The sequence below is a fragment of the Brachypodium distachyon genome, chromosome 3, assembly GCF_000005505.3.
Source record: "Brachypodium distachyon strain Bd21 chromosome 3, Brachypodium_distachyon_v3.0, whole genome shotgun sequence".
Taxonomy (NCBI): Eukaryota; Viridiplantae; Streptophyta; class Magnoliopsida; order Poales; family Poaceae; genus Brachypodium; species Brachypodium distachyon.
In genome coordinates, this window is record NC_016133.3 from 59325785 (window position 1) to 59349749 (window position 23965).

General features: G+C 48.0%; 6 protein-coding genes across 6 annotated transcripts; 2 read left to right on the forward strand and 4 right to left on the reverse strand.

The window, feature by feature from the left end:
• Positions 1 to 566: 566 nt before the first annotated feature.
• On the reverse strand, positions 567 to 7664 carry LOC100821724 (protein argonaute 1C). The gene is made up of 23 exons (XM_003573123.4): positions 7460 to 7664; positions 6691 to 7318; positions 6364 to 6572; positions 6124 to 6273; positions 5908 to 6041; positions 5634 to 5743; positions 5050 to 5156; positions 4811 to 4949; positions 4560 to 4676; positions 4349 to 4456; positions 4078 to 4149; positions 3189 to 3311; positions 2867 to 3032; positions 2652 to 2773; positions 2433 to 2570; positions 2188 to 2330; positions 2051 to 2113; positions 1910 to 1973; positions 1687 to 1822; positions 1497 to 1570; positions 1234 to 1328; positions 1134 to 1165; positions 567 to 1010 (listed from the first exon to the last, which is right to left on the reverse strand). The coding sequence occupies exons 2-23, from the start codon at positions 7300 to 7302 to the stop codon at positions 793 to 795; spliced, it is 3132 nt and encodes a 1043-aa protein (XP_003573171.1). The 5' UTR covers positions 7303 to 7318; positions 7460 to 7664; the 3' UTR covers positions 567 to 792.
• A 2120-nt stretch (positions 7665 to 9784) lies between these two features.
• Positions 9785 to 11076, reverse strand: LOC100834204 (probable phospholipase A2 homolog 1; the record flags this gene model as incomplete). The annotated part of the gene is made up of 3 exons (XM_003570686.4): positions 9785 to 10272; positions 10594 to 10713; positions 10800 to 11076. Coding segments are annotated over 3 exons (576 nt in total), but the record flags the coding sequence as incomplete, so codon positions are not given.
• Positions 11053 to 13609, forward strand: LOC100833277 (homoserine kinase). The gene is made up of 2 exons (XM_003570684.4): positions 11053 to 12232; positions 13356 to 13609. The coding sequence occupies exon 1, from the start codon at positions 11086 to 11088 to the stop codon at positions 12226 to 12228; it is 1143 nt and encodes a 380-aa protein (XP_003570732.1). The 5' UTR covers positions 11053 to 11085; the 3' UTR covers positions 12229 to 12232; positions 13356 to 13609.
• A 60-nt stretch (positions 13610 to 13669) lies between these two features.
• On the reverse strand, positions 13670 to 15778 carry LOC100832965 (protein PIN-LIKES 7). Its single transcript, XM_003570683.4, has 6 exons — positions 15148 to 15778; positions 14827 to 15066; positions 14610 to 14741; positions 14420 to 14520; positions 14281 to 14333; positions 13670 to 14194 (listed from the first exon to the last, which is right to left on the reverse strand). Exons 1-6 carry the CDS (start codon positions 15628 to 15630, stop codon positions 13884 to 13886), a joined length of 1320 nt encoding a protein of 439 aa, XP_003570731.1. The 5' UTR covers positions 15631 to 15778; the 3' UTR covers positions 13670 to 13883.
• Positions 15779 to 17296: 1518 nt separating this feature from the next.
• On the reverse strand, positions 17297 to 19435 carry LOC100822040 (protein PIN-LIKES 7). Its single transcript, XM_003573124.4, has 6 exons — positions 18842 to 19435; positions 18463 to 18756; positions 18237 to 18368; positions 17995 to 18095; positions 17835 to 17887; positions 17297 to 17751 (listed from the first exon to the last, which is right to left on the reverse strand). The coding sequence occupies exons 1-6, from the start codon at positions 19316 to 19318 to the stop codon at positions 17441 to 17443; spliced, it is 1368 nt and encodes a 455-aa protein (XP_003573172.1). The 5' UTR covers positions 19319 to 19435; the 3' UTR covers positions 17297 to 17440.
• A 1467-nt stretch (positions 19436 to 20902) lies between these two features.
• LOC100832654 (calcium-dependent protein kinase 6) lies at positions 20903 to 23322 on the forward strand. Its single transcript, XM_003570682.4, has 2 exons — positions 20903 to 22726; positions 22805 to 23322. Exons 1-2 carry the CDS (start codon positions 21257 to 21259, stop codon positions 22931 to 22933), a joined length of 1599 nt encoding a protein of 532 aa, XP_003570730.2. The 5' UTR covers positions 20903 to 21256; the 3' UTR covers positions 22934 to 23322.
• Positions 23323 to 23965: the final 643 nt, after the last annotated feature.

Sequence of the window (23965 nt, forward strand, 5' to 3'; positions counted from 1 at the left end):
CAGAGTGAAATCGTTCCATGTAAAGGAAGTTGCAGATTACATGCTCTTTATGAGTGATGACCAGCCTGAGAGAAGCAATATCAGTTAACTGCTTTTGCGACTTATAAAAACAAGAAAATGGCTGATGAGACGGCATAAGCAAGTAACAACATCATCTGCAGAGCAGAGCTAGCAAAGTTTCAGAAACTGCTGCAGAAGATAACTCGCAAACTTACAATTGACACCTCTTCGATGCACGTTCGTCCTCGATTTTGTCAGGACAGAAGCAAACTTACATTTCAGATCCGCCATCAGGAATCCAAATCCCTTGCCATTTTTTTTTCTCAAATCAAGCACCTAAGTGCATGTCATTTTCATTAGAAGAAACACCAAGAAAGCGGAAGTACAAGAGCCAAAGGCCAAAATCAAGAAAAAGGAAACAAGGCAGAAAGGGGAACAACAAACAAAACCTCAAAACGGCGCCGCAGCAACAAGGAGAGGCCGAAAGGAAAAAAAAATGTACAGTAGCTAAACAACAATAAAAAGAAGAAGTGATCTTATCAAACAACAACAAGAAAAAGAAGAAGGGGGGCAAAACTAGACTTGAAATTATCAGGTTTCTAGCTCCAGCCAAGGGCATATTAAAGTATCCAAGATTCATGAAGGCAACGCCATGAAGTAAACACATAAACGGTACCTAAGCAAACATAGAACAGCATAGTACAACACATGGGATATCAACTGGCTGATTACTACTCTGTTCCACAGTTACATTGATAAGAGGCATTAAGCTCGACCTTCACACGCCTGACGTTAGCAGTAGAACATGACCTTCTTCACATTATCCTTCAGAGCTGGAAGTGGCCTAACAGCTCCACCACCTGGGGCCCGAGTACCACGTGATGTTGACAAACCGGACAGCGGTCCACGTCCTCCAGGCGCATTTGCCACAGATCCACTGTCAGAGGTATGTGGCTCCATGTAGAAACGGGCACGGAAGGCAGCCAGATGAGCATAATATGCAGGTGGAACTGCAATGGAAGAATTGAGAAAATAATGTCATGTTAGTAAGGAGATACTAAAGTAGAACTTTTGTTGTACTCCAAATAAGGAAGTACAACATTGACAATAATTCCCGGAAGAATGCAACTTACCAATTGAGACGGAACGAGTGCACCTTGCGTAGCTGCAGAAGTGATAGAAGTTAGAAACTTAAATTCCAATAGAAATTTGAGCCAACGAAAGAGGACTTACGTGTAGCAGAGGTTGTTGGTAAGCGTCTGCAATCCATCAGCAGTGAAGTTGTTTTCATCCCGCAAGACATGATAATGAGCAGGACGGCTAGTGCCCTACAGAAAGAAGACATTATAGATTGTTTGTTAGACTCTTATAGATAATTAAAAAATCATACTCCCTCCGTCCCAAAATAAGTGATGTGGATCTGTATAAGAATCTATACAAATCCACGTCACTTATTTAGGGACGAAGGGAGTATATAAGCAAATTCTGGTGTTTACCTTGATGCCAGCATGGCTGCACAAGTAGAAATCAAATTCATTTGGATGACAGATCTTTGAATCTACAACTGTGCCTACAAATGTAGAACATGGGAGAAGCACTATTTTAGATTAATCAGCAGCAGCAGAGTTGATGTTGGGTGAAAATATAGTAGCAATATATGTGGTGATAGGTGTTTATAAAATTTACCAGGGAGTATGTTCCCAGTTCTGTCCATTGAATTCTTATCATTGCTATTGTGCGGAAATAATCTAGTGTGGTGGCGTTTCTGAACCACAACGAAAGTAACCGTCGGTTGGTAATCCGCCTCCAGGGAGGCACATGCCTGGGTGACACAAGGAGATCATAATTTACGGTACCGTACGAATATGAAGAAATAAAGAACTGGATATGGGATCTAGTAGATATTTACTCTTCGGATTGCATCGAGTTCAAACAACAGAACTTGGTAAAATTGGCCCTCACTAACGCCATCCCTTAAAAAGGTAAACAAGACTGGGCTTTAGTAAAAGCAAATTGCACAAGACCTGGTGTCCACTTACGGGGTACAAACCTGTAAAATATTATTCGCTGGGGCTTCTGACCAGTTGATTTATGGAAGGATATAAGTAGCTCCCTGCATTTTTTGCAGTGTAATGAGTTGTTTGTGAAGTTCATAAGGAAGAACTATTAAAATAATGAGCAGTGTACCTAATCATGCCACCACTAACTGTCCCTCTCTTTGGATCTTGGTAGACTTTATACAAATCCTCTATCAACTCTTGCCGGTGCGCCTGAGCAGAAACTATCCCAACATACTTTGTAACCTCAGGCCAATCTTGGGATGCTACAACCTACAAGATATGGTTACTGCCTATTGAAGTACCTACAAACCTTTCCAAAAACCAAAAAAAATTGAGACCCAAGAACAGGTAGTTAGGTAATATCCTACTTACAGCAGCAATTGAGGGGCTGCTGTCCTCGCCAGGATGAGGGTGGGTCACATCAGCACCAAATATAATCGTAGGTTTGTCAGTGACCAGAGGGATACGCCTTGAAAGTGCATCCACCAGTACAGTGTTCCTGCCCCCCGCCTTACAAAATTAAACGACAGCAAGTTAAGGAACATAGAAGAAATGCAAATTGCAGGGAGAAGTAATAGCATGAGCAGTAACCTTGACATTTATCTTCAGAGCAAGGTTTGCGAGAATTTGTTTGTTCATTTTAAACACCTGCTTCGCAAGACAGCATTGCGAAACTATTCCAAGATCTGTTTCGCACACGCGCTTCAAATCACCTAGCATCAGATAAAAGACAAGTAGTTGTAAGAAAGAACATCATGTGCACAACAAAGTACAGTAAAGATTCCAATATTGCACTTCTCAGATACCATAAAGTGAGCCATTGTTATCAGGTAGAATTCCAATAAGCAAATCAAGCTCCCGGTGCTGGGGTCCAAGAACAATCATTGCATCGTGGAACCTAGCTTTCAGAGCTCGCTCCACATGATCAGGACGTGCAGGTAGAGGTGGAAGAACAGGCTCCAGAGCGAAGTCCTGTCACGATGATGCATGATGCTGTTACTTTTGTGAAAGACTAGATGAAGACTGAAGTATAAAGCCTACAGTTCATGTTTATGCTTTTATGGATCTTGGTGTGATTCCCTCTCACTGATATGTGTGTTTTGTAAGAAGCATGTAAAGAATACTTGCCATTCCAGATGCTTGGCACATCAGAGCAAGATCATGGCAGAAACCACGAACAATACTTTCTTGCACCTTGTAGGCAAAATTGACACACATCCAGCTTCTGACTTTCCCACCATTTACCAATTTCTGGATAAAAAAACGAAAAGGACATTAAAGATTCAAGCAGAATACACAAACATATACAAAGACAAAATCAGTCTCTTTGGTTAATGGGACTTAAAATCAGTGTTGAAAATCAGTCTACAACTGAACAACGCTGGACAAGTGGATATAATTATATGAAATTCAGAGGCAAAATTAAAAATCAGACTTTTTAAAAAAAAAGTCAGATATATGGCACTATGTTTTTTCAATATCACCAGTGTCATTCTACAGTTCAACAGAATAAGGCACAGGCAGTCTTCGGACTTACCTTTTGTTAAGCTAAGATGAAGCAAAAGTAAGATAGAAGTAGATCAGAAACAAAGGCAGCTAGCTGGGATCAGGTTTTCTAACAGAAACTTTATTTATCAATGCAGCTTGACAGTATCAAAAAAAAAGGTGTGATGCAGGAGGCAAAGGGCAGTGGTCTGCATAGGAACTGTTGGCACGCATGGTACTCTTTGTGCAGCAAGTTTCTTGGCCACAGTGTCTAACTAGGCTACAAGTTATTTGTTTATATTTTCAGTTGGTTTTCCTATTCATTCCATTCAGGTTATTTCCATTTAATAGAGTTAGGGTTATTCGAGGGGAAGAGGGAGGGAGGGACAGAGTTGAGTCCGGCATTAATCAGATACAAAAAGGTATCTAGTATTTGCTTCTTATCTACTTCACCTCCCATTGTACAATATCTTTAATTCTCAAAACAAAAGATAAGTGAACTCTGTGAACAGCACAGTGTTTATGAAGTTACCTTGTTCATCATATTCCACTGACCAACTCTAGGTAAGCAATCCTTTTCTCTACCAGTCTCATTGTACTTAAGCTGCATTAAGAGAAGAGAAAACACAACAGAAAGCATGTTTGTAAAGCTACAAGTTTACAGGCAAAGGAACTTAAGCATCCACATTCTGACATGCCCTCTGTACAGTCATAGAGAGGATCTCACATTCGCTTAGCACACTTGGACCTGATAAAGGGCACGGTAAAATACGAGTGAAAATCAAAAAACTGGGCCAACCTACCCGTGGAGCTGGTAAAATCCGGGCCTCTACTGATGCCAGACGATCGCTAATCTTAATGCCAAACTCTTTTGCATAGGGATCATCCTGATAAGCATTCTGTTTAACCATCTGTGTAACCAAGAAACAAAAGAAAAGATAGACAAGAGTTATATTGAAGTTGTACAAACAACTGTAGAAACACATCAGACATGAAAAACAATAAATTACATGCCTTAACAATATCTTGCTCCCGGTCACGTGGGTGCCGACATGTCTGATCCAAGAGATTTCTTATTTGATTCTGGTTTAATCTCTTGGAGTATCTCTGTCCTTTCACAATTTTGCATACCTGAATAATCTCAACTCCAATCAGCACGTATCAAACTGGAAAGTAATTTTAATATTTGGTGCAAAAATTTAAGCATGAACGCGACAAGACTGTTGTAGGAATCACGGAATCAAGGAGTATAACACTTGGCTCACCTCCATAGGCAAGTAATTTTGACGTTGCTGATTGCCAACTAGAAGGCAAGGAAGGTGTGTGTGTTGGATGTAAAATCTGTATCTGTCTTGAAAGTATTGTACAACTGACTTGATTGTACCCCCGTCATCAACAGGAAAACTGTGGCATGAAGAACAACCCTTTTCAGCGAATATGGTAACAGGATAAGAGGGTTTATTTTGTAAATGCCTTATACGAACAAGATGGAAAATGTTCATACGTTAGCTCACGAGTTGCCTGGGCTGTCAAACCAGATATACGGTACTTTCTCCGCATGTTGCCACGGTGAGTAACTTCCACATTTACTCCTCTCAGCGCCTTCTTGGTCTAAGGTGTAAATACAGCATGAGCATGGAAATAAAATTTCCAAATACATGTATATACTGGAAGGGAGATCTTCAAAAAAAATGTCCAATGTTGACCAGAAAAAAAGTCCCGACGTTTTTTCAATACAATTACAAGCTTCTTTCCTTAATGTGTGAGTGAGTACTTTTTTTTGGCGGATAGTGCGTGAGTAAGTACTGTTAAAGCCTCAAGCAGCAGAATAACAATATACCACCAATCAAGATGTGATCTCTCAATGGAACACGTACACCAGCTGACTCATAAAATACTAGAATACATATAAGATACAATCTATTATATGTGATAATAAAACTAGTCTGCTCTCAAGAATCAAGACAATAATGCACATGGCAGAAAAGTTCTAAATTTTGAAAAAGCCAGCATTGAATATAAATATATGCATCAGTTCAAGAAATCCCCATTTGGTCTTGAAAAGAAAAGTTAGTCCAGTGAGAATACCTTGACACGTTCAGCGTCTGAGAGGGGCCTCGAACGAATGTCAGAATTCAATAGATTTGCGACAAATTCAACTACAGGCAATGGCTCGATGAAAGCAGTCGCTGACATATCTGGAAAAGCACAACAAGAACAACTAGGAGAAATAAATGTGTTTTTTCTCTCAAATGGAACAGATAAAGTTAATGTGATAGAATCATGCAGAACAAAGTACGATATGAAAATTCCACTGATGAGATTATTTTCTGTGTGAGACTAAAGGAGAGAAATATTTTACCAATATTTAGTGATAAACCCATCTGAGTAGGTCGAATGCTCTGGTAAAACCCACTCCAGCTTTCTAATCCATCACCGAGGGATTTCCTCATGTTCGGTTCAGGTGAAAAGAAGGAGCGTCCAATTGACGCGTATCTGTTAAAAACTAAAAATTATTGATCCTCATTTCGTAAATGGTCACTGTTAAGTATAACTAGCACTGGCACGCCATGGCTACCTTGTGGAAGGCAGCTGTCGCAGCACAATATCAAGAACTTGTATTGCCTCCTGAGGAACTTCCGCATGCCTCCCAGCTAAAAACAACCCAAGGTGGTGAAGGTTGGCTTGTGCAGAAAATTTAATTACCACCTTAAATTCCCTCTTCCGCCTGAATCAAATCGAAGAAAAAATAGTTCAGAAACATTGACAATTTGAACACAACAAACTGGAAGAAAAATATTGATAAGAAAAGGCTGACCTCTTGGCCCCGGAGCCATCATCATCATCAGGTAGAGTGATCTGAAACTCTTGTGATTTAAAAGGCAATGGACCTGCTGTGTATAAGCTTTTCCTACCATCATATACTGGCAGCCTCCCACCCAAATAAGATGCCTTGTACAGATTCACCAGCTCATTGATCACAGCTCTGTTAACAGTACTCGATGTAACTTCCGGAGTGATTGAAACCTGCGCACAAATCAGATTAGGACGCATATATAATCTCTGCAAGCTGAAAAAAAATCTAGTTCAAAAGAGGGTGCTATTAAATCAAATTAGAAACAATAACAACAATTAATTAACGCACATCGTAGTGATGAAGATCCTTGTCTGGCAGCTGGGTGAAGAAATGGTTGGCCTTCACCAGAATCTTGGTGCCAATGCTGCCCTTCCCCGGGCGCATAGGAAACCGAATCGCTTTGCTTGACGCCGGAATTGCACGCACAACCTCCTCCTGGCTGCTGCCGGTGCTGGTAGCCTCAGCTTGCGGTACCATCGCTTGTCTGCGATGCTCCCCAGGCCTGGCGACGGCAAGCGGAGCCACGGCTTGCGCTGGCACTGAAGGGCCTGCCTGCATTGGCAGAGCCTGCAGCAGGTCGGGAGGTAGACTGCCCAACGGCCCAATGGCAGACGGGTCAGCCCCACGCGCACCTCTGCCACCAGCAGGAAGTTGTTGCTGTTGCAGCCTCATTCCACCAATGGCATCTCCGGCGCGGCCCCTTGGTGGCGGCGGCGGCGGCGGCTGCCCGGCACGGCTTCCACCAGGACCTTGGGGCGCCTGCTGAGGAAATGCGCCACCGGGGCCACGGCCACCTCTGCCTGCGCCTGCGCCTGGTCCTCCTCTTCCTCCAGGGTTCGGAGGCTGCGAGCCCTCAGAAGAACCAGGATGCTGCTGCTGTCTTCCCCTCCTTGACCCCATGCCGGCCAGGTACTACCTGCAAAAGATGAACAACGCAATAATATCAGTGAAGAATGTATAAGGAAAACTTAAGAGTAGCATTCGCCATAGTAGCAGTGAACATTTATGTTATGGAAGCTGTTCATTAAAAAGTCAACAATTGATGCAAGCAACTGACAACAGGTCGATGTGTTCTTGGGGTAAGGAAGGCCACAGCTTGGCATGTTCTTCGGATGCAATCAGTGGATTGCGCACCTCGCCGGCCGGCGGGAGAAGCCGAAGAGAAAAGGGGTGTGACCGTGTGAGGGGAGAAGGAGGAAGAAGAAGAAAGGGGAAAGGGAAGAGGGAGCAAGAAGAAGAAGACGACGGAGAAGAAGACTACGAGGAAGCAGAGAGAGCAGGAAGGGGGAAGGAGCTGAGTGAGTGAGTGGATGGCAAGTGGGGCCTGCAACATCCTTCCTTGTCTGCTCCGACCGTCGTCGCTCTCTTTGTCCTGCTCGTTGTACACGTGGCACCCCCACATCTTCCCTCCCAGTCCAGCCTGGCAATGCCACTCATGAGACATTGGGGAGGGTAGAGTTTGACGGTCAAACTTTGACCCGTGTGATCCCCTGTTCATGCATAAAGAAAAAAAACTGAATTTACCCTCCACTCTTGTAGGATGACTATTTTCTACCCCTTTCGTTTCATAATTCTTGACGCAACTTTATCGAATGTATCTAAATGCCGTTCAAAGTGTAGATTCGCTCATTTTAAGAAAAAAAATTTACAAGAATTATGAAACAGATGGAGTACATACAAGGAATGTGTGTATGAGCAAAATTAGTAGGAACCAAAACAAACTTAGCCATATTCTGGCCAACTTAGGTAGAACTGGAAAGACGCATGTTGGATCTAGCAAGATTCGGATGAGATCATTGAAGCTGTAAGCCACAATTTCTCTACGGAGTAATACAAGTCTTTTCCGCAAAAAAAAAAGGTTAGTTTGCGGAGCTCCGATAGACTTTTAACCCACCGATCCTAAATTATTGTCGTGGTTTTAGTTCAAATTTGTACTAAAACCACAACAAGAATTTAGGATCGGAGAAAGTAGCTTCCAAATTTGCAAATAAAACAAAAAGGTAAAAGGTACTCGCTAGATCTAGGTCGGTACGAGCGCGACGTCAAGATCCGGCCGAGGAGAGGGAGGGCAGCAGTGACGAGGAGGAGGATGGCGGCGGTGCAGGATCCGAGGCGGTGGCGACAGGGAGGACGACAACGATGAGGGAGGGGGGGATGGCGGCGGTGCGGGATCCGGCACGGCGGCACAGATCTAGCCTCCCTCAGCGTGCGGGACGACGGGGACGCAAGATCTAGCACAGCGGCGCGGATCAGGCCTCCCTCGGCACGGATCCGAGAGAGGGCGATGGCGCTCGGGAAGGAGGAGGGTGGCGGCGGTGCCGATGTGTGGGGAGGAGGACAGGGGCGGTGAAGATGCGTAAGGAAGAGGACGAAGATGAGGGTGTGGTCGAGGGAGAGATAAAAAAAGGAAGGGAAGGGGGCACTTTGCGTGAGTGAGAGGAGTGGGTCGTTGGAGAGTCATTTCGCATACTCATTGGGTATTTGGGCAATATTGCCAATATCTCCCAAATTATGCAATGAACTAGCTATATCTACTTGTACTTTCTACTATCTCTTTCAATTTGAGAAACGACGATTATAAAAATCATACATTGAGATCAAACTACACACACAGAGAGAACACCAATGGATCAAACATTTATCAGAGAACATATGACCAAAATCTTTGATGCAGACGGGAGAAAAAATGAAAAGAAACAAACAAAAGGCTTCTAGAAATATTTGAGCCCCGTTCGAACCCAGGGCGCGTGGATCGACCAACTTACCATCCGCCTCGGCCTCTCGGATCAGTGAGTCGACTAAGTACTGTGTGTAGGTGAAAAGATTTAGATGTTGCCTAGCGAGGGGAGGGGGGCGGTGAACCGAAGGCTCACCTTATTATCCTTGAACCTCTTCCACGAAGTAGAGGGTCCATTCACTTCGGTTAGCTTCTTTCTCACTTCGAAGATGCCAAGTTCCACGACCAATTTACAATTCACCACGTAGGAGAACCTCGAGCCTCTTCACAAACTCGTGAAGAGGTTACTAGGGTAACAACCACCAAGCCGTCTAATAACAAGCTCACAGACTCTCACTCGAACAAATCAAGGTGGAGAGATTAAACCAACGCAACAAATGCAAAGCAAGGACAAAAGAATGATCAAATTTCTCTCTCCCAAATCTCACCCAAAACAACAAATGCAATGGAGAAATTGGAGATGAGAAACAACCGAGGAGGTCAACAAATGATTTCTTCAACTAGATCCTTAAAGTTTCCTTCACTTAGATGAGAGACTTTGGGCTCGGAGAGGTGGAGAAAACTCAAGAGAATGGAGAAATTTCGGATCAAAAAGCATCCAGCCCGATGAAAATAATCAAAGCAGTAATCAAAGCAGACCACGACTAGATCGACATGAAAATTATATTCTCAAGTTGGAGAATGGTGAATATTTTGATCCAATTACATGACAACCCAGTTTACAGAAATGAGAGCTGGGCAGAAGATCCAATAATGTACTACAAGCTGCAAAACGCACAGGAACCTAAAATCATCTTATCGTTGCGGCTGTCCAATCCAAAACAATGTGATTTTCTAAAGGAAAAAAATCATAACTACGGTGTGGTAATAATAACCAAACAAAGTCAAATTGAGTTTCAATCAAGCAATGTCGGTGAATACCTCCTCTCTAAGATCAACCGAGCGACCAGTAAGCTACAGCTCCATCTTCTGGCTGCCCAACTGGCTGAGCATGATTGCCATGTCCATCCCTTGAGTCATGGTGGCCATGGCCAGTTCGTATGGGCACTTGCCGGAGAACCCAACCTTGCCGGCCTTCTTCACCTTCCTCATGCAGTTTTTGAACTTCTCGTGGCATTTGATGCTCATCAGACCTGCCCCAGGATAATCAAGAACCATGGAGGTAGAAATTCAGAGTTGAGATTTTGAGGCTGCTGTGAAATTTGAGAATGCTTGAGACACGATGTCTGAAACAACTGAATATGAATTGTCTGAAACATCTGAAAGTCTGAAACAACTGAATGTAATGTGCGAAACAATTGAAAGTCTGAGACTCTCAAGCCGTTGCAGGCATGGCTCATGGCTGCTGTCACCAGTTGGATTCAGATGGCCAAACAATGCGTAGTGCAATCCAGTGTATGATTGGTTCTCTGATAGATGCCATTTCTGAAAGTGTGTAGTGAAGAAGGTGGTACCTTTCTTGTCGACGCAGTGGTCGTGGTCGCGGCAGCAGGCGTCGAGGTCGTCGCAGGGCTCCTCCCCCTCGCACCCGCTCCACCCCACGCCGCAGAACTTCCCGTACCGGATCCCCACCGCTGCACGCATCAAATCCAAAGATCAGATTTCACCCCAAATCGATCGATTGATGAACCGGGTCAGGATCAGACGAGGCACTACTCACAGTCGCAGTTGAGCGTGGCGCACGACCGGCTGCAGGGCGGCGGCGGCGGGGCGACCGCCGAGGCGAGGTCCACGACGACGGCGAGGAGGAGGAACACGACGAGCAGCGCCATGGCCAGCGGACGAGATTGGTGGGGGGATGAAGATGATCTAATCTGGCCTTTGGCTGTCCGGTGGGCCGTACCTGTCAGGAGTTGGTTGCCTTTCTTCCCCGACCCGTGCGCACTCGCAAAGGTCAAAAACCCCAATACGCGCAAAGGAACCCAACCCCGCACGCACTAAGCAAAATGGCGGCGGCGGCGGCGACTGTACCATCTCCGGCCACCTCCTTCCCCTCCACCACCCGCAAGGCAACGGTGCTGTCTCTCCGCGTCTCTAGGAGATTCAAAGTCGCCGCTTCCGCAGCCGCCTCGCCGGGCCCGGACCCATCCCCGGCCTTCAAGTCCGTGACGGCCTTCGCGCCGGCCACGGTGGCCAACCTGGGCCCGGGCTTCGACTTCCTCGGCTGCGCTGTCGCCGACGCCTCCCTCTCCCTCGGCGACACCGTCACCGCCACCCTCGACCCGTCCCTGCCCCCCGGCACCGTCGCCATCGCCGGCATCACCTCCCCGTCCCGGCCCCACCTCGCAGACCGCCTCTCCCGCGACCCGCTCCGCAACTGCGCCGGCATCGCCGCCGCCGCCGCGCTCCAGGCCCTCGGCGTCCGCTCCCACGCCGTCTCCCTCCGCCTCGCCAAGGGCCTCCCCCTCGGCTCCGGCCTCGGCTCCTCCGCCGCATCCGCCGCCGCAGCCGCCAAGGCCGTCGACGCGCTCTTCGGCTCCCTTCTCTACCGCGACGACCTCGTCCTCGCCGGGCTCGAGTCCGAGAAGGCCGTCAGCGGCTTCCACGCCGACAACATCGCCCCCGCCATCCTCGGCGGCTTCGTCCTCGTCCGCAGCTACGAGCCCTTCCACCTCATGCCCCTCCCGTGCCCGCCGGCCCTCCGCCTGCACTTCGTCCTCGTCACGCCAGACTTCGAGGCGCCCACCAGCAAGATGCGCGCCGCGCTGCCCAAGCACGTCGCAATCAAGCACCACGTGCGCAACTCCAGCCAGGCCGCCGCCCTCGTGGCCGCCGTGCTGCAAGGCGACGCCGGGGTCATCGGCTCCGCCATGTCCTCCGACGGCATCGTGGAGCCGACCAGGGCGCCGCTGATACCTGGCATGGTGGCGGTGAAGGCTGCTGCTCTGGAAGCTGGCGCACTGGGATGCACCATCAGTGGAGCAGGGCCGACCGCCGTGGCTGTCATTGAGGGGGCAGAGAAGGGGGAGGAGATTGCTCGGAGGATGGTGGACGCATTCTTGTCGGTAGGGAAGCTGAAAGCAACGGCAACAATCGCGCAGCTCGACAGAGCCGGTGCCAGGGTTATCTCCACCTCTAGTTTGGAGTAGAAAGGTACCTTGTCTTCTTTGTCTCTTTTTATGTGTGCATTGCGTTCATTCAGCATATCTTTTTTTGGTGATTCAGTGCGGTAGATGTTTGCTAACTAGGACAGCTTTATGTCAGATTAGTATATTGCTTGGTTTCTGCTAGTTTGTTAGAATTATGAATAAGAGAAAGCAACGCCCGGAGACTGATTCGATGTGAAATAGTGATCATATTAGGAGTCCCACGTTGAAAGTTCAAACTTTTATGAATCTAAATGCGTGGTGTGTTTAGCTTCTCCTTTTATTTATATCCATAACCATTAAGATATATTCTTTAGTGATATCCGAGGACTGGGGTTATTTATAGCCAGTCCACAGAAAGTATTAATCTAGGGGTATGGATGATATGAACCATCACAATTTTTCTTTAAATAACAGGAAATGTAAAGCGGGCGCCTGCTGATTGACATGAATGGATCATTTACCCTCAGACTTTTGTTTCTGTGTGCTTTATTTTGTATGATACAATTTTTTATAGCTCATGTATGAACTGTATTACGGAGCTAGATTTTATCTTTCAAAAGGCACTAGTGTTAACTTGTCTGTGCATACTGCTGTTGTGCCTTGTTGTCAGCTATGAAATGCTGGTGGGGGTGTGCCACAGAATCTATCAGCTAACAGCTTATGCGGCTGTGCTTGTTCCAACAGCATTCACATAAGTGCAATAGCTGAACTTACACTAGGAATGCTCTTAATTGAGAACTTGTGGGTATACACGCTCATTGTTAGCGACACCTACCTGTTATGATGTTAGCCAAAACTTTTCCCTGTCTGTGAATATATTTGCTTATAATGAAGCCAAGAGAGTTAAGATACAAAAAATTTTGCCCTTTGGGGTCTATTTTAGGATATTGCATTTTGATTTTATTCTCTGTTTATAGTTGTCTGTGATTTACATGGTTATGGTATCTCCCTTATGATATTTCATAAAACACACCGCCTTCGACAGACAAGTCATGAAGTTGCTTTATGTCATGATGCTGATGTTTATGTTTTGTCTCCCTTGGAGAGGATCTCGTTTATGTTTTGTCTCTCTTGGAGAGGATCTCATTTCCAGGTCTTATTTACACCTTGTTTTTTCCTCTCTGCAGATTTTAGTGCTCTTGTATCCATTCGTGTATTTTCCGGGCCTGATGCTGATGGTGTATGGTAGGCCCTTCCTGGGTTGAGCAAACTGCTGGGCTTGTGCCCCGCATTGATAGCAATAAGTTGGTGTGATGCAGTTGAAGAGAGGGCGCCGATTGGCATGACCTGTCGTCAGAATAATGTGTGCCCAATCTCGTCTTGTTGTAATTTGGTGTTAATTCTTCACACTTGATGAATAATATGCGGTCGATTTGAGATACATTCTGATTGGGAACTGGATTTTAGTGGGTGAAGAAGCTCAAGAGTTCTGGCAGCTCAGTTGATCAATACTACTAGTGTATTATATTAATAGCAAATCTATACATACATGCCACTTGTTCCAAACCAAATTTGCTGCTGCTGCTGCTGCTTCTCTCAAAAAATGGGGAAAAGGAAAGAGAACTGTATGCCGCAGTAGCTAGGATTAATTGATCCCCTCCTGTATGTATGATTGGCAGTTGGTAGGTGGAGTATGGGCCAGTTCTTTTCGTTTCCTAGGAGAGGATGGACATGAAGATGGTAGACCAGAAGGTGAGCGCGAGTGCGGCGACAAGGTAAGTCCAGAGGAAGATGACGGAGCACTCCTCCTGGGCGACGTCGTAGAGCTGTGCCATGGTGCCGATGCTCATCGCGGGGGGCAGCGCGAACTGGAGCATCAGCACGTACTGGTACAGCGGGTCGGCCGGCAGGAACCCGAGCTCCCGCGCCGACTTCACCACCGCCATCCCGATCAACGGCAGGGCCACGTACCGGATGCCGATGATCGCCACAATCACCCACCGCGACACTGCCGTCTTCCGCACACCTGCCATTGACAGATAGTTATAGTACGTACCATTTTTGCTTGCACTTTTCAGATTCAGATCCAGGCAGACAATTCAGGTCACGTACCTTTGGTGAGGTTTCCTCCGAGGATGAGAGTAACACAGGGGATGGTGCCATCTCTGCAATGTGCCAAACATAGTACTAATGTGAATTCTGCAAAAAGCTGAAAATTGAAAGTAGGAGATGCGTTGCACATATAGATTACCCAAGTATTTTTAGGGCGTCTTGGACGACTCGCAGGGGAGCTTCATCGCCTACGAACACCGACCTCAGCCACGGCACGGCGCCGATGATGAACCCTAGAACCTGCCATGGCAACACCAACAACCAGCTCATAGTTTAGCTTCTCTGTTCTTGTATTCTGCTCAGTTGTGTTTTCAAGAGCGACAACTTACGGCGCTGATGGTCGGCGGCCCGGTGAGCTCCTGGAGGATCTGGTGGGTGCCATGCTTGAGCTTGTCCCAAACGCTGTTGCTCATTGTATTCCCACTGGAATGATGATAGGTAGACACCAGTGGCATCAGCAGCTGCAGTAGAGAAAACGCAAGCAAAGTTCAGTCCAGCCTGACCGTACGTGCAGGCGCAAATCTGAAGAAGTGAACCTCAACTTACAGCTTTGCTCTGTTCCTTCTCATGGAGGACGACAGAGTTATCTGACGGCACAAGCCCCTCTTCGTCGCCGCCGCCGTTCCAAGTGGGCTCTTCTAGCTGGTGTTGTTCCTCTGATCTCAGAGAGTCCTTGCTGGGATGATCATGAACAAGGGTGGAGTCATGAACGTTCATCTTGCGGTATATCTCGCTGGACCTCTTCATGACGCTGTACGTGTGCGTCCAGATGTACAATCCTCCAAGCTAGTACACACACATATATATACTCCATTAATTTTCCTTTGTCCTAGATCATGGAGGATGAAGCATCGATGGAGAACGTACGGCCATGGAGAAGGATGCGTAGGAGAGTCCTCGGTCGGTGCAGACGCCCTCTTGGTCGCCGTGGTGGACGACGAAAGGGTTCCCTTCCTCCTGGCACACGGCGGGGATCATGATGAGGAGCAAGTTACCAAAGTTAGCGGCGGAGCACGACGCCACGACGAGTCCCCTGAGGTGCTGCGGGGGCCGGAGGAGGAAGACGGCGGCCCAGCCAAGGAGCCCGCCTGCTAGGAAGATGATGCCGATGTTGACCGGCATGAACCACCATGAGACGGCGTCCCGGAGCGTGACCGTCCGGGAGAGGCTGGAGATCATGAGCGCCGGGGTGAAGACGGCGTAGACGACGCGGTTGATGTGGGTGCGCGCGGTGGGGGTGAGGAGGCCGTGGCCATGGCTGGGGGATGCGAGGTAGGCGCCGACGAGGGCGATGAGGAGCACTTCCACGACCGGAGACGATGCCAGCAGCAGCAGAGACATGAACCCCATGCTTGATGGATGCACTTTAGTGACTGACAGGCTTGAGCTGTGCTGATTATTCACAAGTTAATTGGTAACACAGCTAGCTCAAGTCTGCATCTTTTAGTTCCGGGTGGTGATGGGTATATATAGGCCTAGCTAGCTAGGCTCCGTTGTGTACATTGCATGTGCGGTGGTTTGATGGTTAATTAGTTGAGATCCGTCTTACGACAGTGATCCAGTTTATGGTTGGTGCGTTCACATATATATAGTAATATGCATGCGTAGCACACTGTCAGTGATTGCATCGAGCTATAGGCACACAACAGATCCATCCCAGGGATCTTCACATTCTCCATCACCCGCACCAGCGTGTTGTTACTGGTACTATTCCAAGGAATTACCTGTCCTTAACTTTTCCAAGAAATATCTGCTCACTGGGTTTCTAAATGTCTGTAACATTTTGGATTCTCGTTTCAAAAAAATAATGTTGTCTTAGGTCAAATTTTGTCAACTTTAACCACATTTGTAGATATAAACGCCAACACATGCAATACCTTTTAAACACTTGATTTTCCGTTTCCCAAATCCCTTTCTGGGTGAGTGGTAGTAGGTAGACGATCTCGGGAGAGAAAGACTAGCTAGCTAGTGTACGTACGTACCTGCTCATCACTTCGCTGTCTGTCGACACATGAATTCTTCTTCTGCATACAACATTGGCTAGTTAACTTGTCGTATCGACACAAACACACGCGGACAATTAATTGATCTGACGATATCATCGACAGCGAGTAGAGCTTTAATTCTTAGCCAGCTCGCATCGCATCGTATCGTATCCACATGATCCAGGCATTTGGTGCTAATAATTTATGTTTCCTTGTGAGGAATACTATAGCTAGCTAACAAGTTATTCACCTGCACATATAAATCTGTAGCAAATATATTCTTAGTACCAAATTACGCATGCCGTTGATTATTTAAGGACGGATGTCTCGATCGATCGCATCTCATGCATCTCCTTTCTTGTCCTGATTGATTGGATGGAATTGAATTGAACTCAGCCAATATGCAGAGTGATGCATGCGTGTTATTGTATCTCCTCGTGATCACGACCTGAAAACGAGATTACTGCCCCACAATCTCGTATGGTAGTTAGATATAAATATGTACACTGTATCACTACTTTATTAATCCATATTTTATTTTGACAAAGTTTTTTAGAACTCATGCTACAGCCCGCTCTTAATCTGCAGCCGGACTCTCTTCTCTCTCATTGTCGTCTCACTCTTGCATGTCAATCTACTGCACTGGGAATGATCATGGGATCTTCGATTCACCGTGCGTGATTAAGTGGTCATCCAGAAATTAAGCTAGCTACAGTACTGCCCAACCACCTCGCTAGCTAGGCCCAATAGTCGCAGAGTACACCCAATTTTGTAGATTCGTTCATTTTGAAAAACAAAATTGCGACACTTCGAAGTAGTGTATTATATTTGTATCAAATCTATCATCTAACATACATGCCACTTGTTCCACACGAAAATGATAGAAGAAAATATTGTTTAATGTCCATCGTGTCTTTTTTTATGAAGGGTTACGGATTAATCTGCACCGTCCTTGTGTTTTTCTTTAGAGGAGTAGGGTTGTATTGAATCAGAAGTACTCTCAAAAATGGGGAAAGAACAAGAGAGAGAGAAAACTGTATGCAGTGCAGTAGTAGTTAGGATCAATTGATCACTTGTTCTTTTTTAACTTGGGCTTCTCCAGAAATGGTTTGAACATCTCTACTCTGCCCACTTAATTTATTTTTTTGGAAGCCACTTTTTCTCGGCCTCTGTTGCTAGGAGAGGATGGACATGAAGATGGTAGACCAGAGGGTGAGCGCGAGTGCGGCGACGAGGTACGTCCAGAGGAATATGACGGAGCACTCCTCCTGGGCAACGTCGTAGAGCTGCGCCATTGTGCCGATGCTCATCGCCGGTGGCAGCGCAAACTGCAGCATCAGCACATACTGGTACAGCGGGTCTGGTGGTAGGAACCCGAGCTCACGCGCCGACTTCACCGCCGCCACCCCGATCAACGGCAGGGCCACGTACCGGATGCCGATGATCGCAGCAATGATCCATCGCGACACCGCCGTCTTTCGCACACCTGGCATTGACAGAGAGATATAGTACCATTTTTCACTTGCAATTTTTAGATTCAGATCCAGACAGATCATTCAGGCCATGTACCTTTGGTGAGGTTTCCTCCAAGAATGAGAGTAATACAAGGGATGGTGCCATCTCTGCAAGGTGCAGGTAGTTTTTATCAAATTGCTTGGCAAACTAAGGTGAATTCTGCACAAAACTGAAGAAGAAAACAAACAGAGAACGCGTTGCACATATAAATTACCCTAGTATTTTGAGGGCGTCTTGGACGACCCTCAGGGGAGCGCCGTCGCCGATGAACGCCGATCTCAGCCACGGCACTGCGCCGACACTGAATCCTAGAACCTGCGATGGCAACACCAACAATTAACCAAGTCGATTTTATCAGCTGCTCTGTTCTTCTGTTCTGCTCCGTCCAAATCATATTTGTCTGGATTCTCATGTCATGACGAGGAGGAGGTGCAGCATTTAGGAGCGACAACTTACGGCGCTGACGGTGGGTGGCGCGGTGAGCTCCTCGAGGATCTGGTGGGTGCCATGCTTGAGCTTGTCCCACACGCTGATCTTATTACCACCCGAATGCTGAAGATGGTAGCTGGACACCAACGGCATCAGCAACTGCAGTAGAGAAAATGCAAGCAAGTTCAGTTCGGTTCAGAGACAGCCTGACCGTGCAGCTGCAAATCTGAAGAAAAGGTGAAACTGAACTTACCGCTTGGCGCTGTTCCCGTTCATGGTCTAGGACGACAAAGCTGTCTGAAGATGGCTGGGACACAAGCCCCTCTTCCTCATCGTCGTTCCAGCTGGGCTCCTCTAATTGGTTGTCTTCTTCTTCTTCTTCCTCTTGTCTCAGAGAGTCCTTCTTGGGATCATCATGAGCTGCCTCGTCGTGTCCATGATGAGCAACAGCAGAAGCAAGCGTGGACTCATGATTCATCTTGCGGTATATCTCGCTGGATCTCTTCATGACGCTGTACGTGTGCGTCCAGATGTACAGCCCTCCAAGCTTTATATATAAATAAGTTGATATTTAATTTAGTCGTAGATGATAAACAAACAATCAAGTAAGCAGTATGAAGTAGTGCACGTACGGCCATGGAGAAGGATGCGTAGGAGAGCCCTCGGTCGGTGCAGACGCCGGCGCCGCCGTCCTCCGCAAAAGGGTTCCCTTCCTCCCGGCACACGGCGGGGATCATGATGAGCAGCAGGTTACCGAAGTTGGCTGCGGAGCATGACGCCACAACTAAGCCTCTGAGGTGCTGCGGGGGCCGGAGGAGGAAGACGGCGGCCCAGCCGAGGAGGCCGCCGGCGAGGAAGATGATGCCGATGTTGACCGGCATGAACCACCATGAGACGGCGTCCCGGAGCGTGACGGTCCTGGCGAGGCTGGAGAGCATGAGCGCCGGGGTGAAGACGGCGTACACCACGCGGTTGATGTCGGTGCGCGCGCTGGCGCCGAGGAGGACCTTGTGGCCGTGGCCGGAGGCGAGGTAGGCGCCGAGGACGGCGATGAGGAGCACTTCCACGACCGGGGACGATGCCACCAGCAGCAGAGACACGAACCCCATCTTACTAGCTTGTTCAGACTTGAGCTGTGTGTGTGCTCAGGTAATTAACACAGCTCAGTTTAAGACTGATGAAAACCCAGCTGAGTGGCAGCTGGTGATGCAAGCCTGCTGTAAGTGGCATGCATGCTTTAATTCCGAGATGGTGGCGAGTATATATAGGCCGGAGGAGATTCATACATGCATGTGCGATTGTTTTTTTTCCTGTGATCTTGGTTGGTTCATACCTGGACCAAACATCACAGTGTCAGACACACTGCTAGCAACTCGCATCAAATCACACAGAGGGCCGGGGTCCCGTTTTTGTCGGCGCTCGACCGCTCACTTGGGAAGCCATGATGCCGCTAGCGTGCGCTGTTAATGAAGTCTGAAAACCCAGCTAGCTAGTGTTGTGTTGACAGAGTCAATAAGAAGCCGCTGGATTGTTCCTGCCTGCTCCCGTTTCTAAATTCTTAATTCAAATTTGTTTAAATATGGATGTATCTATTTTTAGCTAGGGTGGCATGAATGCTTTAATTTGGACGGTGATAAGTAGTATAGGCAGGCATGTGCAATTGTATGTTTGTTGGTTAATTTGTTGAGATCTCATTATTATCATGCGGGACCAGAATCGATCTCACTATTATCATGCGGGATCAGAATCGGTCGATCATACATTCTCTCCGTTTCATACTAAGTGACGAAAGAAATTTGGTTGGTGCGACATATGCACTCGCATGGAGTGATTCCATCGAGCTATGCATGCTTCCCCAGTGCTATCGATCACTGGGGAAGCCATGATGCCGCTAGCCAGCGTGTTAATTAGCCACCAGAGTAGTGTTTTTCTTGTATAATTAATTTTTAGGGAATTTGTCCGGGCTCTGCGAGCAGGCCGTCGGCTCCGCTAATGCACGTGGCACACGATCGACAGAGACCGTACGTTCGCGCGCATACCCGCCGACCTGCTCATCATCTCACTGTCCAGGACATGAATTATTTGCATTCCTGGTTTAATAAGGAAATTACCGGTACTAATTAAGCGACGATCCATGGGCCGGTGGATCGCATGCACCTCTCCTCGCTAGGCAGGGGCGCGAAGCAAGAAAAATAAACCACCGGCCGGGGTAAAATAATTTATTATCGCATATTATTAATTAAGAGTATTTTTCTATTTCATTGGCGTCATATATTTGACAGCAATAAATACATGCAGGTGCGAAAATCTCCCTCACTAGAAAAGTACTAGAATAATGAACTTCCTCTACCTCAACATCTTTATTTGAACAGCATCATTCTTCTAGTGTCCTTTGAATTGAAATCTTCAATAAGTATTCAAGTTAACATCAATATGAACTTGATCTACCTCAACATCTTCTATTTCTGTATGCGCCGCTTCTCGTAGGTGAGAGATGAGGAAACAGAGCTCTTAATTGATTGAACTCAACTAACAGGATCGGTATTATTGCGCATCGTGCACCACGAGCTGAAAACGATCTTATATATGTTGCCCTACGTCAGCAGCTTGATTGAGATCGATCGATATGATGGTACTAGTAAAATAAGCAAACGGTTAATTGGCATTGCACGTACACTCGCTCACTAGCAAGGCCAGGCTGGCCAGTCCCTGATTCCTACTGCTACTCCAGCATGCATGTCTACTGCACAGGGATCGATCTTGCAAAAAGAAAAAGAATGATGTGGCTAGGTTGATTCGAGATGGACGATGTTTCATTTAGGCCGAAAAAGGGCCGAATCGTGGTGTCGCAGGAGCAAATCGACATGCACGCTAGCTTAGGTAGGTGCAGCGCACGACATGCAGGCCATTGCCAATTTGGTCTCCTCTTCCTCCCAAACTAATGGAGCACAGCTCTCCTCTTCCTCTCCACCCCCTAATTTCTCTGTGGTCCAATCATCCATCCACGGTGGTCGCCATGGCCGCCGGCGACAATTGACGCGGTGCGCATGGGCAACTACTCGTGCCGCGATTCCAACAGCAGCACCGCCGACTCGGACCCCTTCCATCTCCACCTCCAAGCCCCCTGCACCACCAACACCATGCGCGGCCACCAGCACCACCTCTCCTCCCCGACCGCCGTCCTCGGCCACGACACCCCGCCGCTCACCTCCCTCTACACGCTCGGCCGCAAGCTCGGCCAGGGCCAGTTCGGCACCACCTACCTCTGCACCGACATCGCCACGGGGACACCCCTCGCCTGCAAGTCCATCGCCAAGCGCAAGCTCCTCACCCCCGAGGACGTGGACGACGTCCGCCGCGAGATCCAGATCATGCACCACCTGGCGGGCCACGCCAGCGTCGTCACCATCCGCGGCGCCTACGAGGACCCGCTCTACGTCCACATCGTCATGGACCTCTGCGAGGGCGGCGAGCTCTTCGACCGCATCGTCGCCCGCGGATACTTCTCCGAGCGGAAAGCCGCCGAGATCGCACGCGTCGTCGTCGGCGTCGTCGAGGCGTGCCATTCTCTGGGGGTCATGCACCGCGACCTCAAGCCCGAGAACTTCCTCTTGCTCGGCGGCGCCGGCGCCGGCAACGGAGAAGACGAAGACGACTCGGTCGCCGATCTCAAGGCCATCGATTTCGGACTCTCCGTCTTCTTCAAGCCCGGCCAGATCTTCACCGACGTCGTCGGAAGCCCGTACTACGTGGCCCCCGAGGTCCTCTGCAAGCACTACGGGCCCGAAGCCGACGTCTGGACGGCGGGGGTCATCGTCTACATCCTGCTCTCCGGCGTCCCGCCCTTCTGGGCCGAGACGCAGCAGGGGATCTTCGACGCGGTCCTAAAAGGCGCCATAGACTTCGACTCCGACCCGTGGCCCAACATCTCCCCCAGCGCCAAGGACCTCATCAAGAACATGCTCAAATCGCCCCCTGCCGAGCGGCTCACGGCGCACCAGGTGCTCTGCCACCCGTGGATCTGCGAGAACGGGGTGGCGCCCGACAAGCCGCTCGACCCGGCCGTCCTCTCCCGGCTCAAGCAGTTCTCCGCCATGAACCGCCTCAAGAAGATGGCGCTCCGCGTCATCGCGCGCAACCTCTCCGAAGAAGAGCTCGCCGGGCTCAAGGAGATGTTCAAAGCCATGGACACCGACGGCAGCGGCGCGATTACCTTTGAGGAGCTCAAGGAAGGGCTGAGGAGGCATGGGTCCAACTTGAGGGAGTCGGAGATCCGGGAGCTGATGCACGCCGCCGACGTCGACAACAGCGGCACCATCGACTACGACGAGTTCATCGCCGCCACCGTCCACATGAACAAGCTCGAGCGCGAGGAGCACTTGCTCGCCGCCTTTGCGTATTTCGATAAGGATGGCAGCGGGTACATCACCGTCGACGAGCTCGAGGAGGCATGCCGGGAGCATAACATGGCCGACGTCGGCATCGACGACATCATCCGGGAGGTCGACCAGGACAACGTGAGTTTACAACTGTACATAGCGACATTATTCGTCTTTTCTGAATTTCGGATTGAAATGGGATTCGTGTGTGTGTAGGATGGTCGGATCGATTACGGGGAGTTCGTGGCGATGATGAAGAAGGGGATCATAGGGAACGGACGGCTCACCATGAGGCACACCTCCGACGGCAGCATCCTCTACCATGGAGCAGGAGAACTCACCTAGACGGACCAATTCCATTTCACCTCTGCAATGCACAACCAGATTACTCAACGGACTGATTATACGCACGATTCAAATTCTGGGGAATAAACCGACACAAGATTATAGCACTACGGTATACGTATACAGGCTACATGTCCATGTACGCATGATTGATTATTCGTGCTTATATGCATGTAAACTGAAGAAGAAGAAGGAGGAGGCTAGGATGATGGATCGAGTGCTTGGTTATTGACCGAATAGTAGTATCATTTGTTTCATCAATCGATCTAGCGACCATTAATTATACTCTTTGATTCATCTCGACTTGTATGCTGCAGAAGCAAATCCTGTACTACCTGATATGTATTTTTCAAGCAAATTAAGTACAGGGGATACAGGTTCGGACCAACTGCTTCTTTTTTTTTTCTTGACATCTTGTGTGAATTGCTAACCACGTTTGCCGCGACCAACTGCTTCTTAATTCAGCTTAGCTGACACATGTTTTTAGGAGTAGCAATTCAACATCCGAATCATCAGTTGGAAAAAAGTGAACCAAGCAGAAGTAATACTTGAGGTCCGGTGCAGATATCTCTGAATTTAATCTGTATACTGCACATACATGTTATGTTATGTTTGTATGTTCCAAAATGCTCCCTGGCCGGCCGGCCAGTACACACGTTTAGGGAAGTCAAAAGTTTGGCTGGATTGGGACGGACATTTGATCTCATGATCAGGATCCAGGAATAAGAATTGCCCGATGTGCATGCTTGCTCATACCTTCAGACAGGCACGAAACAACTGAATCTATGTATGTGGTCAATTACAGCGCAGAGACCAGTGCAGGCAACTGCCTGGAGTAGTTGAGAAGACAAAATCCATCAGGAAATAATCGTTGGACATGTAAAAAGTCAAACAAAGATCCCAAGGCGCATGCGTGCTGATGATACGTAAACAGATGAGATTAATTGCTGAACCTGTGGCGGGGACAGCTGATTGAAACGTGAGGGAAATATAGGCCACCAATTTAAATTCCTTTAAATTCAGATGTGCTAG

Bases quoted from the DNA above. Each gene is read 5' to 3' on its own strand.
- LOC100821724 (XM_003573123.4), bottom strand. From the start codon at position 7,302: ATGGGGTCAAGGAGGGGAAGACAGCAGCAGCATCCTGGTTCTTCTGAG. The intron at 4,150-4,348 runs GTAGGTTGGCCC...CTCTTAATGCAG, and splicing joins GGATTTTACCAGCTCCACGG to CTTAAGTACAATGAGACTGG. The intron at 1,571-1,686 runs GTAAATTTTATA...CTACATTTGTAG, and splicing joins AACTGGGAACATACTCCCTG to GCACAGTTGTAGATTCAAAG.
- LOC100833277 (XM_003570684.4), top strand. From the start codon at position 11,086: ATGGCGGCGGCGGCGGCGACTGTACCATCTCCGGCCACCTCCTTCCCC.
- LOC100832965 (XM_003570683.4), bottom strand. From the start codon at position 15,630: ATGGGGTTCATGTCTCTGCTGCTGCTGGCATCGTCTCCGGTCGTGGAA. The intron at 15,067-15,147 runs GTACGTTCTCCA...TGTGTGTACTAG, and splicing joins ACGCATCCTTCTCCATGGCC to CTTGGAGGATTGTACATCTG. The intron at 14,742-14,826 runs GTAAGTTGAGGT...TCTCTACTGCAG, and splicing joins AGAAGGAACAGAGCAAAGCT to CTGCTGATGCCACTGGTGTC.
- LOC100822040 (XM_003573124.4), bottom strand. From the start codon at position 19,318: ATGGGGTTCGTGTCTCTGCTGCTGGTGGCATCGTCCCCGGTCGTGGAA. The intron at 18,757-18,841 runs GTACGTGCACTA...TTATATATAAAG, and splicing joins ACGCATCCTTCTCCATGGCC to CTTGGAGGGCTGTACATCTG. The intron at 18,096-18,236 runs GTAAGTTGTCGC...TTGCCATCGCAG, and splicing joins CGCCACCCACCGTCAGCGCC to GTTCTAGGATTCAGTGTCGG.
- LOC100832654 (XM_003570682.4), top strand. From the start codon at position 21,257: ATGGGCAACTACTCGTGCCGCGATTCCAACAGCAGCACCGCCGACTCG. The intron at 22,727-22,804 runs GTGAGTTTACAA...GTGTGTGTGTAG, and splicing joins GGGAGGTCGACCAGGACAAC to GATGGTCGGATCGATTACGG.